Source organism: Hippopotamus amphibius, chromosome 15, assembly GCF_030028045.1.
Source record: "Hippopotamus amphibius kiboko isolate mHipAmp2 chromosome 15, mHipAmp2.hap2, whole genome shotgun sequence".
Classification (NCBI taxonomy): domain Eukaryota; kingdom Metazoa; phylum Chordata; class Mammalia; order Artiodactyla; family Hippopotamidae; genus Hippopotamus; species Hippopotamus amphibius.
The window spans coordinates 7,379,042-7,395,980 of record NC_080200.1 but is presented as its reverse complement, the minus strand read 5'-3'; the positions used below and the strand labels follow the sequence as shown (position 1 = coordinate 7,395,980).

The following is a 16,939-nucleotide window of genomic DNA, read 5'->3' as shown; positions in this document are numbered from 1 at the left end:
TCTTTGTGCATCCACATGCCATTAGCTACATGTGCACCTGTGATTGTACCAGCTTCTGGTGTCTGTGTGTGTGTAAAGGTATGGAATTTGTCCCACAATTCTGAGGCGCTGGGAGTAGGTGTGTCAACATTTCTTTGATGTTCCACGCAATAACGCGAGTGAGATCGCATGTCTGAACACCAATGGGTCAATGACTGTGTTTGGGACGCCCCATGTGTCCCCAACTTGTGGATAAAAGTGTCCCACCGTCAAGACACATGTGACTGTTACACCCTATATCTGTCTGTGTGTGATTATGTCTACAGTGGTTGTCTGTGACTGTATGAGTCTCTGACTCTATGTGTGTATGGCTGTGCTTGTGACACCGTGTGTGTCTCTGCCTGTGTGTGACTCTGTGTCCCAGCAATGGTGTAAAGGTCTGACCATGCCAAGTCTGGGGACGGTCTCTGACGCTGTGGGACTCCATTGTGTAGTTGTGTTTGTAACACTGTGTGTCTCTGACTTGTATTGGGTGAGACTTGTATGGGTGCCTGCCCCCCACAATCGGTGTGTCAGTGACAGTATATGACACTATGTGTCTGTGACTGTGCCTCAATATTGGTCGATTCTGACTGTGTGGGGCTGTCTGTGTGTGTGACAATGGTGTGTCCCTATGCCTCTGTGTATGACTGTCCACCCAACCACACTGGGGGCTGTCGCTGTGTTTGTAGCTGCCCGTGTGTATCTCTGTGTGGCTGTGTGTCCGACCCCCAGGGTCTACTCACGCTGGTTGTACCCCCAAGTGTGTGTGAGAGATGCAGTGTCTGGGTCCCTGGATTTGTACCTCTCCTCCCCTGTGTGTGGCAGGCCTATGGTCCCCGGATAATCCCCTTGCCTCAGGGTAGGCAACATTGGAGGTGGTGCAGCTGGCATCTGCCCTGCCAGCTGTAGGAGCTGGGCCTTGGGGTGGAGGAGGTGCCTGGGGCATAGATATGGCCAGAGCCACAGCTCAATAACCACCCCTACTTGTCCCTATGGCGCCTTCCTCCCATAATTCAGCTTCCTGGCTTCGTTTTGTACCAAATGAGCTCCTAGGCGTTGGGCCAGCGCGCGTTCAGCAGCCTCATGACAGCCTGGGAGCCAATTTGACCCCCACAAACGCCTCCAGCGGGACTCCAGGTACTGAGGAGGGGGCGGGGCCTGAGGGGGAGGGGCCACGCGGAAGAGGGGGCGGGGCCTAATTTGCCTTGTCCCCTCCCCAGGTGTGTAGCCATCCTCCTCTCCCTGGCCATCTGCACTCTTAGCCGGTACAAGCTGCTCTCCGTGGAGACGGTCAACATCAACCTCTCTGTCAACCTCAGCCTCACTCGGTAAGGGTCAGTGGGGCCCGAGGGGACATTCTCCACTTCACTCCATCCCTACTCTGTGCTCCTGTGGGGGTTGTGGAGCCAGCAGCTTGGGGAGGGGGGCGTGGACACTGCTGGATGTCCAGGGGAAGAAGAGACCTCTCCAGGAAGGTTCTCAGAGGGAGGCTGGCCCAGATAAGGAGCCTCATGGGCCAGCCCACTGTGTCTCTTTACCCCAGCCCAGGCAGAGCCCAGACCTGGGCCTTGACCCCTCCATGCCAGGCTCCCAGCTGCCCTGTCTAGAGCTGTCCAGAGTGGGGGTTCAGTGGTCCCCCTGCTCCTCCCATCCTATGGACTGTGGCTGATGACTCTGGTGACCTGCTCTGCAGTAGAGGAGATCCTGCTGCATGCGACCCTCAATCCCCTGCCCACTTCACTTTTAAAAAATTTATTTATATATTTTTGGCTGCATTGGGTCTTTGTTGCTGCGCATGGGCTTTCTCTAGTTGCAGCAAGTCGGGGCCACTCTTCATTGCGGTGCTTGGGCTTCTCATTATGGTGGCTTCTCTTGCTGCAGAGCATGGGTTCTAGGCGCTCAGGCTTCAGTAGTTGTGGCACACGGGCTTAGTTGCTCTGCAGCATGTGGGATCTTCCCGGACCAGGGCTTGAACCCATGTCCCCTGCATTGGCAGGCAGGTTCTTAACCACTGGGTGAACCTTAAGGACGTTATGCTAAATGAAATAAACCAGTCACAAAGGACAAATACTGTATGATTCCACTTATATGAGGTACCTAGAGAGTAGTCAAATTATCATTGAGACGGAAAGTAGAATGATGGTTGCCAGGAGTTGTGGGAGGGGGAGGGGGGAATTACTGTTTAATGGCAGCAGAGTTTCAGTCTTGGAAGATGAAAAAAGTTCTGGAGATGGATGGTGGTGATGGCTCCACAAAAACATGAATGTACTTAATATCACAGAACTGTACACTTAAAAACAGTAAATTTTATGTTATATATTTTACCACAATTTTGAAAAAGTCTACTTAAAAAATAAGTGATACAGAGAACAGTGAAGCAGAAAAAAGAAGGAGGTACAAGAGGGGGTTGCAGTTTGAAATTGACTGGTTCGGAGAAGCCCTCACTGAGCAAGTGACATTTGAGTAAAGACCTGAAGGAGGTGAGTGAACCATCTGGAGATTTGGGGAACAATGTGGGCATAAGAAGCAACTGCAAAGGCCCTGTGTGGCTGGACTGGAGTGAACTGAGAGGAATGTGAGGAGGTGGGGGAGGGGGGCTCCTGGGCTTCCCCCCAAAGCCCTGGTTTTAGGCTGTTTATATCCCCAATAGATTAGCACATAAAATGGGGGATTGGCAGTAGCAGAGGCTGCAGGCGAGAACGATTCTCTGCTCCCATAAAACCGCTTCTGCAATCCCTTGGCCTCCATGACGCAGGGCGCTGGCATGGGGACGGAAAGATAACTTGCAGTCACCCTTAGGATGCCTCAGCGACTCTGCGCAGCCGCAGCACATCTGCCCCATCAAGATTCCTGTGATTGGCCACTCTGAGGGGCGCTGCAGCCAATCAACTGTGGTCCAGGAGGCTTGGGCATCCCTCCCCAGCACGTTGACAGCCACGTGGGCAGCTGCTGGGAGCACTACTGCCCTCTGCTGGGCGTGCCCAGCTATGAGCAGACCCAGTTCGCTCTCCTCAGTTGGGCGGTGGGTGAAGGCACGTGTGGGTGGTGGTGGCCGCAGCCTTTAGAGCTCCCAGTGTTCCTCCTCCTAGTGAGGCAGTTGTGGCTCTCATTTTCTCATTTATCCTACCAGAAGTAGTCAATTCAAACACAGGCATTTACTTTTTTTTAAACACAGAGCACAATGGTATGTATGAAGCCCTGATGTAGACCCTTTAACATGCAGCCCTCAAAACAACTGGAGGAAAATAGCAGCTTCACAGTGGAGGGTCCTGGCAGACATCACCTTAACCAAGGGACCAAGGTTAACATCACCAGCAATGAGTCATGGTGACATCATAAGCCCTTAGTATGGGAAGGAGCATCACCTCTCTGGTATCCTTCCCAGTAATGCAAAATCCCCACTCTAATCAAGACAAACCAAATTGAGAGACGCTATAAAATTACTGACCAGTACTCTTCAAAAGTATCAAGGTCATGAAAGACTGAGGGACTGTCACAGTCTAAGGAGTCTAAAAAAACATGACCACTAAATGCAATGAGGGATCTTGGATTGGGTCCTGGAACAGAAAAAGGACATGAGTTAAAAAGCTGGAGAAATCCAAACCAAGTTTGTTAATAGTATTGTGCCAAGGTTAACTTCTTAGTTTTGATAAATGTACTATGGTTATGTAAGATGTTAACAGTAGGGGCAGCAGGGTGAAGGGTATTTGGGAACTCTCTGTGCTACTTTTTGCAGCTTTTTTGTAAGTCTAAAATTATCTCCAAATACAAAGTTAAAAACAAACAGGACTCCTGAAGCAGGCACTATTAATATGCCCATTTTCCAGAGGAGGAAACTGAGGCACAGAGATGTTAAGACACCTGCCTGAGGTCACACAGCCAGGAAGCACCGGGTATGTCCCAAACCCATGGAATATGGATCCAGAGCTCCCACTCTTTTTAAAATATTAATTAATTAATTATAATTTTTTTGCTGCATTGGATCTTTGTTGCCGTGCACGGGCTTTTTTCTCTAGTTGCAGCAAGCAGGGCTACTCTTTGTTGTGGACCACGGGCTCTAGGTGCACGGGCTTCAATAGTTGTGGTGCGTGGGCTCACTAATTGTGGCTCACAGGCTTAGCTGCTCTGTGGCTTGTGGGATCTTCCTGGGCCAGGGATTGATCCATGCCCCTTGCATTGGCAGGCGGATTCTTAACCACTGCACCACCAGGGAAGTCCCTCTTTTTTATTTTTAATATTTATTTATTTATTCGGTTGCACTGGGTCTTAGATGCAGCAGGCAGGCTCCTTAGTTGCGGCTCGCAGGTCCCTTAGTTGTGGCAGGCGGACAGAGCCTCCACTCTTAACCACAGCATCACAGTGCCTTTATTTAATTGAAACAAAGTGCTGCATATTCTGCTGTCATCTTTGTCTATCTCATGTGTTCCCTGTTGATAGATCTACAGGGTGACTTGTTATTAAAAGCCCATTGCAATAAATGTCATTCTTCACACCTTCACTTGTACTTCTTAGGAATATTCTAAAAAAAAGAGATTTGCTGGTTCAGAAGGTGTATTAGATAGGCAGGGTTCTCAAGAAAAACAGAACCAATAGGAAAAAATATATATACATATGTGTGTGTGTATATATATATATGCATATATACACACATATATACGAGAGAGAAAGAGACAGATTTATTATAGGGAATTGACTTACGTGGTTATGGAGACGTCCAAGTCCAAGATCTGCAGTTGGCAAGCTGGAGTCCCAGGAGAGTAGATGATGTAGTTCCAGTCCAAGAAGAAAGGTCCGAGAACCAGGAGAGCCAATGGTATAAGTTCCAGTCCAGGAGTTGGCAGGCAGGCTCGAGACCCAAGAAAAGCTGATGTTTCAGTTCCAGTTTGAAGGCAGGAAAAGACCCATGTCCCATCCCAAGGTAGTCAGGCAGGAGGAATTCATTCTTAATGGATGGGGGAGTCAGCCTTTTTTGTTTTACTCAAGCTTCTGACTGGTCAGATGAAGCCCATCCACATTGGGGAGGGCAAGTGCTCTTTTACTCAGTCTGCAAATTCAAATATTAATCTCATTCAAAAACACCCTCAAAGACATACCCAGAATAATGTTTGACCCACGTATCTGGGCACCCCCTGGCCCAATGGACTTGACACGTAAAAGTAACCACCAGAAAAGGTAAGGACGCTTATCATTTTGAAACCTGTCAACAAACTGCCAACGACCATCAACGATGTTGCTAAGCCTCTCCAGCATCGGGTGTTGTGAGGTGTTCTGATTTTTGCCAATCTGGGCCATGGAAGCGCAGAATCTTTTTTTTTTTTTGGAAGTGCAGAATCTTAACCACTGGACAGCCAGAGAAGTCCCGTGGCGAGGGGGCTTTTTTAAATCACTTATTCAAATAGAAGTGTTTATGGAGCAAACATATCCACTGCCAGGTACAAACACTTAAGTGAATTCTCCTCTTGCCCATCTCTCACAGTCTGGGGGTGGGGGTGCTATTATTTTAGAGCAGGTGGTCAGGGAGGGCCTCTCTGAAGAGGGGACAACTGAGCAGAGGAAATGAGGGAGAGGGCGTGCAGGCATCTTGTGGAAATGTGTCCAGGCAGAAGGGATTACAAAGGTGAGAAACATGTGGAAGGATCTGGGAACAGCAGGAGCAGTGTGACGCTGGGAGAGTGACTTGGTTTCTCTGAACCTTGGGTTTCTTTATCTATAAAAAGGGTCTAAAGGAATTCCCTGGTGGTCCAGTGGTTAAGACTCCATGCTTCCAATGCAATGGCTGTGGGTTGATCCCTGGTTGGGGAACTAAGATCCCACATGCCCCACTGCGTGGCAAAAAAAAAAAAAAAAAAAAAGGGTCTAAGACTTTCCACCCCGAGAGGGTGGTGGTGAGGATTAAATGAGTTTGTGCGTGGCACAGTGCCTGACATGGAGTGAGACCTCCTGAAACAGAAGCCATTTTGGGAAGGGAAAGCTGCGGGTGGGGGTGGGGGTGGGGGGTGGCTGGCAGACCCCCGTCTGCCAAGATAGGCAAGGGAAAGGGGTGAGACTCTCCCGGAGACAGGCACAGAGGGGTGTGTGTGCGTGAGTTCTGAGAATCAGAAAGTTTCTAGGGCAGCTGTCCCCAACCTTTTCAGCACCAGGGACTGGTTTCCTGGAAGACAATTTTTCCATGGACGGGCTGGTAATGCCAGCCATAGGGAGCTACCCGAAGTTTCCCTCGCTGGGCAACTCCCCCCCCCCCCCCACCTCCTGCTGTGCCGCCCAGCTCCTAACAGGCCTTGAACCGGTACTGGTCCTCAGCCCTGGCGGCTGGGGACCACTGTTCTAGGGGAGCTTCTCAGATTGAGGAAAGCCAGAGCTTTTCTTTCATGACTGTCCTGGACTCTTGGGGAAAAGAAATTCTATTCTTTACAAAAGACCATCCTTCTCATTTAGATGAGAAACTGAGGCACAGAGGGGCTGCGGCCTGGGAAGGGCCAGATAGGAGTTGAGTGGTGGTCTGCACACCCGGCAGCCAGTGATGGGGGAGTCCCCTTGGCCTGGAGCCTCGGGATGGGATCAGTCCCCTCTCTCAGCCTCTACCCCCATCCATCAGACAGAAACAGACACAGTACAGAGACATAGGTGACCCAGAGGTGTGGAACAGAAACTGAGACAGAGACGGAGAGATAATAAAGAGAGAGAGGAGACATGGGGACAGAGAGAAAGACAGAGACAGCGAGACGGTAGATGCATAGAGACGCAGAGAGAGACAAAGGCCGAGACAGAAAAAGGCTAGGGGACGCAGAGAGACGGACGCAGAATGACCAAAAGACATAGCAAGAGATCTAGAGACACCGACCCAGAACTGGAGGGACAGACGGACCCAAAAAGGGCTGCCCCCTAGGGAGACCCCGGGCTGCCCCGTCTGGGGGCATGCCAAGTGCTCCCCCACCCCGCCCCCGTCGTGCTTGGGCCGTGACTTCAGGGCCCGCGCGGATTCTATAAATGGCCAAGCGGCAGCGGGCCTGGGGGCGGGGCCGAGTGAGTCAGCGCGTTGCGTCATCGCCGCCCGGAGGCCGCCCGGCCCCGCCCCCGCCCTGCTGAGCCGCCAGGGGGCGCCGGCCGCGAGCTCGCGGAGGCGCGGGTCCTCGCATGCGCAGTAGCGATCGGTGGCCTGCAGAGGGCCGCTCCGCGTGGGCAGGATCCCGGAATCTAAGCCTCCAAGTCCATCCTCGAGCCGTGGGACTCCGGGCAGTTGGCTTCAGCTCTCTGTGCGTCATTTAGACCCTACATCATAAGGCTGCTGTGAGGCATGAGTTAACAGATCCAGAGCACTCAAGTACGTAGAAGGAGCTAATTCTTAGCTCATGTTGTGTATTTTAGTGTATCTTCAACTAAAGCAAACTTGTCCTTAGTTGCCTTAGCCCAGTCGTTCTCCAGTGGCAGCGATCTGCCGCCAACCTTCCCCCTCCCCCTTCCCACATATCTTTCCCAGGGACATCTGGCAACTGGAGACTAAGGTGAGGGGGATGTTGCTTCTGGCATTGAGTAGGTAGAGGCTGGGGATGCTGCTTGAAGTTATGTGATGCCCAGGACAGCCAACCCTCCCCGCCTCCATGAGTTGGCCAGCTGGGATGTCAACAGTAGCAAGACTGAGAAACCCTGCCTTAGCCTCCTAGCATTAGGGGCAGAGGCCCGGGTTCAAATTCTGCTCTGCCACTGCTGAGCTGTGTGACGCTGGGAAAGGGATTCTACACCCCCGTGCCTCAGTTTCCCCACATGTACAGCATTTGGACCAGGGCCTGACATAAGGGCTGTTATCATGTTAGTACATCACAGCTGTGCCCTTAGCATGTGGCCAGCAAATTGCATGTCCTTAAAGTATCATCAGTGTATGATATGGTTGCTGACATGTTATCCAAGTGTCACGAACATGACCTAAACATACATGGCGTGATGTGGGCATGTCATCTACCCCTGTGGTCCAGGGGTGAGATCTGGACAGGCAGGGCTGCTTGCAGGTATTCTCTCCAGGCCAGCCTGGCTGGGACAGGGATATATGGGGGTGTCCATGGCCTGGAACCCACAAACACAGCCACTCCGTGGTTCAGGCAACCCACAGGTGTATGGGGAGGGTGAGATCTTGGATCTCTGCTCCCCCAGGTCCTTTTGAGGGGCTAGAGGGGACAGAAGTGAGGTGCCAGGTTCTCAGCAGAAATACTGCTGTTTCCTGAGTTTTTCCCTGTGCCAGGCGCTGCCATGGGCATGTTAGAGGCATTATTTCTTCTTTTTTTTTTGGCTGCACCACATGGCAGGTGGAATCTTAGTTCCCTGACCAGGGACCAAACCCGTGCCTCCTGCAGTGGAAGTGCAGAGCCTAAACCGCCGGACCACCAGGGAAGCCACAGGCATTATTTCTTCTGATCCTCACAACACCTTCATGAGCAGACACTATCATGAGTCCATTTTACAGATGTGGCAACAGAGGCTCAGGGAGGGGAAGGGACTGGCCTACATTTATAGACTGTTGGTGTCTGGACTTAAACCCAGGGTGATACTTGATAAACTACCACAGGTGGTAGTCCTGCCTCAAGACTGGAGAGAAACGAAGAGCAATGACCTCAGAAACATGGAGAGATGGCCTCAGAGACAGACACAAAGAGACTAGGAGACCCAGCCAGAGCCCTAATGAACATTGGGGGATGGGGAAAGGTTGGTCTCTGGCTGGCCAACCCACCCCCCCCCAAAAAAGAATAACCCAGGCCGCCCCCCTGGTGGAAACAATGACACAATCAGCTCCCAATACCAAGGCCCTGACATCACGAAGGGGGGGGTGGCCGAGGTGGGGGGCGCCCCGCCCCTTGGCAGGCCCCTGCGGCCAATAGGACGGCCTTGGAAGAGGCCCGGGCCGCCTCCGGTGCTTCAAAAACGTGTGAGGAGGGAAGAGGGTGCAGACGGAGCTTCAGCTGCCACCGCCGTCTTCAGTGCGCTGCCACCGCTGCCCACCATCAGCCGGCATGTCCTCTGCTCACTTCAACCGAGGCCCCGCCTACGGGCTGTCGGCTGAGGTCAAGAACAAGGTAGGGCTGGAGGGCCTCCCCCAGGCCTGGCCCACTTGCTCTGCCAGGCCAGAGGCCGCACTCTTGGGGTTCCTTGGACCCCCTGCCTGCCTGTCCCATATGACTTGGAACCTGAGAGAGAAAAAGGATGAGTATGGGGAAGGGGCTGCCTTCTTCCCTGGCCGGAGCATCCCAGAGCCCTCAGCTGCTTTTGGGGTGTGAAATGGGGGGCATGCAGGCAGTCACAGGTAAACTGAGGTGGTCGGTCCATTGGGAAAACCCCACTTGATCAGAGTCCCCTGTTAACCCTGTTTTGTTCCTGGGGGGCTGGGGAAGGACTTGATTTTGCCCACACCCCCCCCCCCATCCTGACAAAGAATTTGGGGAGTGCTCCAGAGCTGGGGTTCCTGGGAGGTGAGGCCCCAAGTGTGGGAGGTCGTGAAGGAAAGGGAAACAGCGGGGAGGGCAGAGAGTGGTCATTAGGGACATAGCAGGGGTCTCCTAATTTGGGAGGTGACAGGACACAGAGACACCATCTTCATGCTTTGGATGGGTAAACTGAGGTTCAGTGAGAAGAGACAAGTAGCTCAGGTCCTATATAAGGGAGGTGCATAACTGGGCCCCTGAACTCGCTGCTCTTCCCCCCCACCCCGCTGCCCCACATGGGATCAGCTTCTCCAGGGCAGCGAGCTTGGAGTCCCCAACCCACTGGAACGCTCCTATGAGTGCTGCCAGGGGAGGAATCCTAGCCCCATTTGACAGAGGGGAACACTGAGGCTCAGGGTGGCTTTTCCCAGGATTCCACAGGCAGGAAATTGGGAGCTGGGATTGGGAACCTGGGTCTGGGGGATCCTCGGGGCTGGAGGAGGGGGCAGGTGGGGGGCGGGTGCTCCGGCCGGAGACAGATCCCAGCGCCACCCCCCTCCCCCCAGCGCCGGCCCCAGAGCCGAGCGGAGCCGTCGCGCCATATAAGGCGGCCTCGGGAGCCTGGCCCGCAGGGCCGTGCTATATAAGGGCCGGTTTGCTTTATAAAGCCGGGCTGGTGGGGAGGGGGGCGGCAGGGCCGGGGCCAGGTGAGGGGGCCGCCCCCTCCCCTTTCCTCTCCTCCAGGAGAAGGGGCAGCCGGGTCCCCCAGGGGCCGGGAGCCTGTCTGGGCTGGGGTAGAGAAATGGAGGAGGGGCAACGTAGGAAAGGAGAGCCGGGAGAGACGCAGACAGAGATTCTGGAAGCCTGAGACATGAGAGAGACGGATGGGGGAGGGCGAGCCTGGAGCGAGATAAGACTGAGACAGGGATGGAGAGGCGGAGAGATGGCTGAGCCCCATCCTCACCGAGGCCAGGAACCTGGAATCGGAGGGACGGAGAGAGACCTAGGAAAGCAGAGATGGATGAGCCATGACTCCACCCCCAGCTGGACCTGCAGCGATGGGGACAGGGTGACAGGGCCAAGGAAAGACAGACAGAGCTGGGAGAGAGACTGAGGACATCAAGCGATGGGGAAAGAGACAGAGAAATACAGACATGCATGGGGCCAGGAGTAAGACAAAGACAGGCCCTCATGCCCCCAGCCAGAGAGGGGGGCCCCAGGGCTGAGGACCTGGAGAGACACTGAGACAGAGATGTAAGGCAGAGCAGTCCCCTGCAAGGTGGCATCCGGGGGACACCTCCTTAGGGCTCCTCCTCCCCTGCCTGAAGCTTCCAGGAGGGGGGCAGGGCCAGGGGAAGCTAAGCCCCAAGTTTGGTCTGGAGGGGGAACCAAGAGGCCAGGCACCGCCCCCCGAGCTCTGAGTATGTCCCTCTCCACCCCTTAGTCCACATTCTGTGGTGCCAAACCTCAGAATGCCTGGAATGGCCCCCTGGGCAGGTGCCACCTCAACCCTGGCCCTAAGCACCCTCCCCCCCGCCCGATCCCCCTCCCCCCCATTGGACGCTGGGACAGAATTGCCTTAGTTGGGAAGGGAGGAGGGAGGAGATCAGACCTAGGGAGCCTTGGATTGGGGCTGGGAGCCAACCCTGCTCCCCACTGGGTCCTCACCACCCTCTCTGTGCCCCTACCCCCAGTTGGCCCAGAAGTACGACCACCAGCGGGAGCAGGAGCTTCGAGAGTGGATCGAGGGGATGACGGGGCGCCGCATTGGCAACAACTTCATGGACGGCCTCAAAGACGGCATCATTCTTTGCGAGTGAGTGGGGCGCTTGTGGCCCGGACTCTGCCTGGGCAGCGCCCCCAACCCCTCATCTGTCCTCCCTGAACCCCTCAAATGACCATGAGCTCAGAGCTGGCCTGGGTGCTTTATATCTGATACCTCAAGACAAAACTCTGAGGTGGCAGATAATCACTGTGCCCATTTAATGGTAAAGATAACTGAGGCTCAGTTAGGTAAAGCACGTCGCCCAAAGTCCCATGCTCTTCCAGCAGAAATGACTTCCGAATCTGGCAGATTCTGAACTGCCCACGCACACAGGGCAGCCACATTTATGGTCTCCAGAGTCCCAAGAATGGGAGGTCACAGCTAAAAGGCACCAGGCCACAACGGCTGTCCACCACTGGCCTGGTGACCTGAGGGGTGTGCCACAGTAATTTAAGTGGGCCCTGATTTTCTCCTCCTCTCAGAACCTAATCACTGAAGGAGAGAGATGCAAACCCTCCCAGTCCCCAAGCCCCGTTTCCAGAGTCCACCTTCCAGATATCACTGCAACCCTACTTTTGGGCAGGGCCCTGAGCCCAGCTGGGGTGCTGTCTGCATCTCTTGAGTCTGACCCAGGGCAGGGTGACCATGAGGGCCAGAGCTTGTGCTTGGGAAGCTTCCCTAAGGCACAGCGTTACCAAGCCCTAGCTGCTGGAAAGGGAGAGACTGGGAGATATTGTTCTACCATATCTGTGGAATGGGGGGACAGTCTGGTGTCCCAGGCCTTAAAGAGTGCAGAGCCACCCACTCATTTATGGAGTAGGTGCATTTATGGAGCGCCTGCTGTGTGCCAGCCAGGTCTAGGCACTGAGGATATGCACAAAACAGGCTCGACGTGGGGTGCTTACAGAGCTTTAGTCCTGGTGGGGGTGATGGAGCAAATAATTGTTGAAATAATCACATACCTACCTGTGGTGGGAAGGGCATGAGGAAGAGTCAAGCTGGAAAGGATGGGGGCTGGGGCCCATGGGGTGAAGGGCTGCTGCTTTGTACAGAATGGTCTGGGAGGTCTTTCTAAAGAGGTAATATTGAAGCAGAATCTTGGATGAAGGGAGGGAAGCTGCTGGCTGGGCATCTTAGGGAGGAGTGGGCTAGGCTGTGGGGACAGCCAGTGCGAAGGCCCTGGGGTGGGGGCATCACTGATCAGGGAAAGCGGAGGGAGTTTGCTGCGGGCCAGACGGTGCAGGGCCTCTTCCTCATTCATGCTATGGAGTTAGACTTTTATTCTCAAGGCAATAGGAAACCATGGGAGTGCTTTGAACTTGGGGAGTAACTGGAATTCGTTTGTTTTTAATTGAAGTATAGTTGATTTAGTTGTGTTAATTTTTGCTATACAGAAAAGTTATACAAGGTCCTACTGTATAGCACAGAGAACTATATTTAATATCCTATGATAAACCATAATGAAATTGTTTTAAGAAGGCCATTTTAACTGTGGGATGACGAGCGTCTGAAGAGGACGAGGTGGACGTGGGGAGCCCATGGGGAGGTCCTGGCAAAAGCCCAGGAGAGTAGACACTGGTGGCTCAGAGCAGGGCGGAGGTGGGCTTCTGGAAGTCTTCAGGAGGCAGAGCCAAAGGAGTTGCTGAGGGATTGGATGTGAGGGTGAGAGAAAGGGAGAGGAGAGTCAGGGGCATTGGAGGGCTTTGTCTGAGACCTGGAAGGGTGGGCTCACTGAGCCGGGGAGGATGGAGGGAGTTCTGTGAGGGCAGGTGGGGGTCGGGAGTCTGGGCAGGGTGCGTTTGATTTGAGACATCCTTGTGGGGAGCCGGAATGGAGAGAGAGGAGGGCTGCAGGAAGATGCTGGGGAGTCGCTGGCATGTGAATGGCACTGAAAGTCAAGAGACTGGACGAGATCAAGGGGTGAGCGTGGCCAGAGAAGAGGCCCTACTTCTGAGCTGTGGACTCTGAGGTGTAGCGGTTCGAATGAGAAAAGGAGACTGGGGAATTCCCTGGCGGTCCAGTGGTTAGGACTCTGGGCTTTCACTGTCGAGGGCCCGGGTTCGATCCCTGGTTGGGAAACTAAGATCACAGAAGCTGTTCAGTGCGGCTGGGAAAAAAAAGAAAGGGAGGGAGGGAGAAAGAAAAGGAGACTGGAGACTCCCTGACACCCCCAATGCGGAGACTTTCCGAGCGGAAGCAGCCTAGCTCCCCAAGGTGGGTTTCCCATCCTGTGTGTGCAGGTGGTTTGTGGTGGGGCTGCAGCTGGGTGCTGACTGCAGTGGGAAACAGCAAAAAGGTTGGCGCCCACTGACGGTCATCCTGACCCCTTGTCCCGCTGGGCCAGGCTTGGCTGGGGGCAGCAGGGCTCACCTTCCTCAGTCCCCTCCCCTACGCCTTCTAGGTTCATCAACAAGCTCCAGCCAGGCTCCGTGAAGAAGGTCAATGAGTCCACCCAGAACTGGCACCAGGTAAGCCCAGACTCCCTTAACTCTTTCGACCCCCGGCCCACGGCCCCTCAGACCTCCACCCAGCCTCCCACCCCCCTCTCACCGCTGACCGGCACCGGCTCCCCTCCAGCTGGAGAACATCGGCAACTTCATCAAGGCCATCACCAAGTACGGGGTGAAGCCCCACGACATCTTTGAGGCCAACGACCTGTTTGAGAACACCAACCACACGCAAGTGCAGTCCACCCTCCTGGCCCTGGCCAGCATGGTGAGTGTGGGTGAAGGGTGGGCATGGGCCAGGGGGCTGTGGGTGCTCTTGGCTGGGATGTGGGTGGGGCCACTTGTGCCCCCCCAAGCCCAGCGTGGGTGGGAGCGGGAAAGCAGGTGCCGCTCAGGGTCTCCGAGGGGACAGTGTGGCCCAGAGGCCCCCTGGTCAGTCCCTGCCCCCCTCGCCCTCCCCAGGCCAAGACGAAAGGGAACAAGGTGAACGTGGGAGTGAAATATGCAGAGAAGCAGGAACGGAAATTTGAGCCAGAGAAGTTAAGAGAAGGACGGAACATCATTGGACTGCAGGTACTGCCCCTTCCCCGCCCTCTGCTGAGCAGAGGTGGGGGACTGGAGGAGGCCGGGAGGGCACCCTGGTCCCTGCAAGCTTTGGTGGGGGACAGGATATTTGGCCTTTACTACACTATATGCGTGGTATTTCTCCACACCCTAACTCACTCCTCCAACAGCTCTTGGGTGTGGGTACTGTTATCATCATACCCTTTATACTGATGGGGAAACTGAGGCCTGGAGAAGCTAGGTCACTTGCCAAGCTCGCCCAGGTGATGAGTGGCTGGGCTGGAACTTGAACCCTGGAAGTCAGTCCACTTACCAGTCCTCTGACCCACCTTTTCTGGGCCTCAGTTTCCAGTCTGTAGCCCGAGGGTGGAGACAGTGCTTCCTTAGAGGGCTGTGTTAAGTGTCTGCTGACAGGAGTTCCATCATGTGGCCCTCGGGGAGATTCTGTAACCCTCGAGGTGTTTTTCTTTCTGGCTCCCTAGATGGGCACCAACAAGTTTGCCAGCCAGCAGGGCATGACAGCCTACGGCACCCGGCGCCACCTCTATGACCCCAAGCTGGGCACGGACCAGCCCCTGGACCAGGCCACCATCAGCTTGCAGATGGGCACCAACAAGGGAGCCAGCCAGGTGTGTGCGGGGCCCCACGGTGGGCGGGCGGGGCCGTGCCCCTCGCTGTCCCCGCGGCCTGACCACACTGCCCTCCGCAGGCCGGCATGACGGCGCCCGGGACCAAGCGGCAGATCTTCGAGCCGGCGCTGGGCATGGAGCACTGCGACACGCTCAACGTCAGCCTGCAGATGGGGAGCAACAAGGGGGCCTCGCAGCGCGGCATGACGGTGTACGGGCTGCCCCGCCAGGTCTACGACCCCAAGTACTGCCTGAACCCCGAGTACCCGGAGCTGGGCGAGCCCACCCCCAACCACCACGCACACAACTACTACAACTCCGCCTAGGGCCCTGGGCTTCTGCCTTCCCCCAGGGAGGCTGCCTGCTGCTCTCGGTGGGGCCCAGCCCGGCCCGCTGACCCGCCTGCCCCTGCATGGCTCCTCCTCCAGCCCCCTGGCACCTGCCTACAGGGTTAGCGTTTGGGGGGAGCAGAATGGGGGGGCTTGTGGGGGGGAGGGGGCCTCCTCCCTGGGTCCAGCATGGAGCTGGGTGTTCCCAACAGCACCCAAAGGACGCACTGAGCAAAGCTACCCCGCTGTCCCCCACTCCCCACAGGTGGGTCCCCCCCAGGACAAAAAGCCCCCCCAAACGAAGCCCCCCCCAGCCCAGGATCGCCCCCCCACCCCATCCCCCGCAGTGGGAGCAAACTGCATGCCCAGACCCCCAGCGGACACACGCGGTTTGGTTTGCAGCTGGCCTATGGGACGTGACAGCGGCGTTTGTAACGCGAGCACTTTCTTTTTCTACTTCACTGGAGCACAATAAATGGCTGTAAAATGATCCGAGGACTCGGGGCTGCTCTCTCCCGGAGCCTGTGTGGCTCCTGCACACGCGCAAACAGCCTTGCTCAGATACACTCCATCTCCCGCACACACACACGCACCCCAAGACACACACACAGAGCTCACAGAGCTCGCTGGACCCAGGACAGGCACCGCCCTCACTCACACACAAGACCCACACACATGCACACTTTGCGTGTATGGTGGACACACGCTCTCCCAGCCTTAGTGCATACACCCTTTCACACACACCTACCCAAGACACATAAAAACACATATCCTCACACAGGCACACAACACACACACACACACACACACACACACACACACACACACACACACGCTTAGCGCCCTCGTACCTTCCCTGGGGGCCTGTCGGTTGCACTGAGGCCAAGCACTGGGATGGGCTAGATGGCGTGTGAATCACAGCTATCTTGCTAGCCAGGTGACCTTGGGCAAGTCACTTCCCCTCCCTAGTCCTGGTTGCCCATTAGGAAAGTGAGGACATTGAACACTGGGGGGTCAATGGGAAGCTTGAATGAAATGACAGCTCCAGACAGGGATGACATTTGCACTGACCATGAGAAGGGACAACAGGCCAGGTCCTGGAGGCCCCTGTGGGCAGGGAGAACGCGTTAGCCCTGGAGTAGACTGTGGGAAGGTGGGAGGGGACAGGGTGGGGAAAGACGGGCACTTCGGATGCCCAAGGCAATGGCTCTTTCCCAACTGGCACAGAGCAGTTAAGTAGCTGACTGCAGGGTGCGGCTGGCCCAAGCGCCTGGCCTGCCAGCCCAGAATCCCAGAAGTCTGGATGAGGTCCCAACCTCCCCACATTTTAGAGGGGACCCCACTCTCCCGGTGATGTGGGTCCCAGCTATCCTGCCCGGAAGCGACCAACTGCCAGGGTTCCAAGGAGAGGATGTGGCCATGCTGGGGGTAGGGCAGAGCCTTCTCCCCTTCCCTCCCTAGGGCAGGGGGCAAGGCTGCAATGTGGGGACCTGCAGAAACGGACATCAGAAGACCCGCTGGCACAGACGTACACGGCCCCTGGGGCCTTGTAAACCGGATTCCAGGCGCTCTTGGCCTGGCTACTGAGTCCTGCTCCCGCAGGGCCAGCTTGGGGAAGCTGTGCCGAGGAGGATCCTTGCCTGGCCCAGAGCCCTGCCTTTTCGGGGAAACAGCACCATATTAGCACTTGGCCTGTGAGCCTGAGGTGGGCGGGCCCTAATTGGCAGAAGAAGGAGACCCCTTTCCCTGGACCTCAGAGGGCATCGCCCCACCCAGG

At 55.5% G+C, this 16,939-nt stretch overlaps 1 protein-coding gene across 1 annotated transcript; it reads left to right on the top strand.

The window, feature by feature from the left end:
* The first annotated feature begins 8,949 nt into the window (after positions 1 to 8,949).
* On the top strand, positions 8,950 to 15,650 carry CNN1 (calponin 1). The gene is made up of 7 exons (XM_057708959.1): positions 8,950 to 9,083; positions 11,123 to 11,244; positions 13,595 to 13,661; positions 13,771 to 13,908; positions 14,103 to 14,213; positions 14,687 to 14,833; positions 14,914 to 15,650. Exons 1-7 carry the CDS (start codon positions 9,021 to 9,023, stop codon positions 15,157 to 15,159), a joined length of 894 nt encoding a protein of 297 aa, XP_057564942.1. The 5' UTR covers positions 8,950 to 9,020; the 3' UTR covers positions 15,160 to 15,650.
* Positions 15,651 to 16,939: the final 1,289 nt, after the last annotated feature.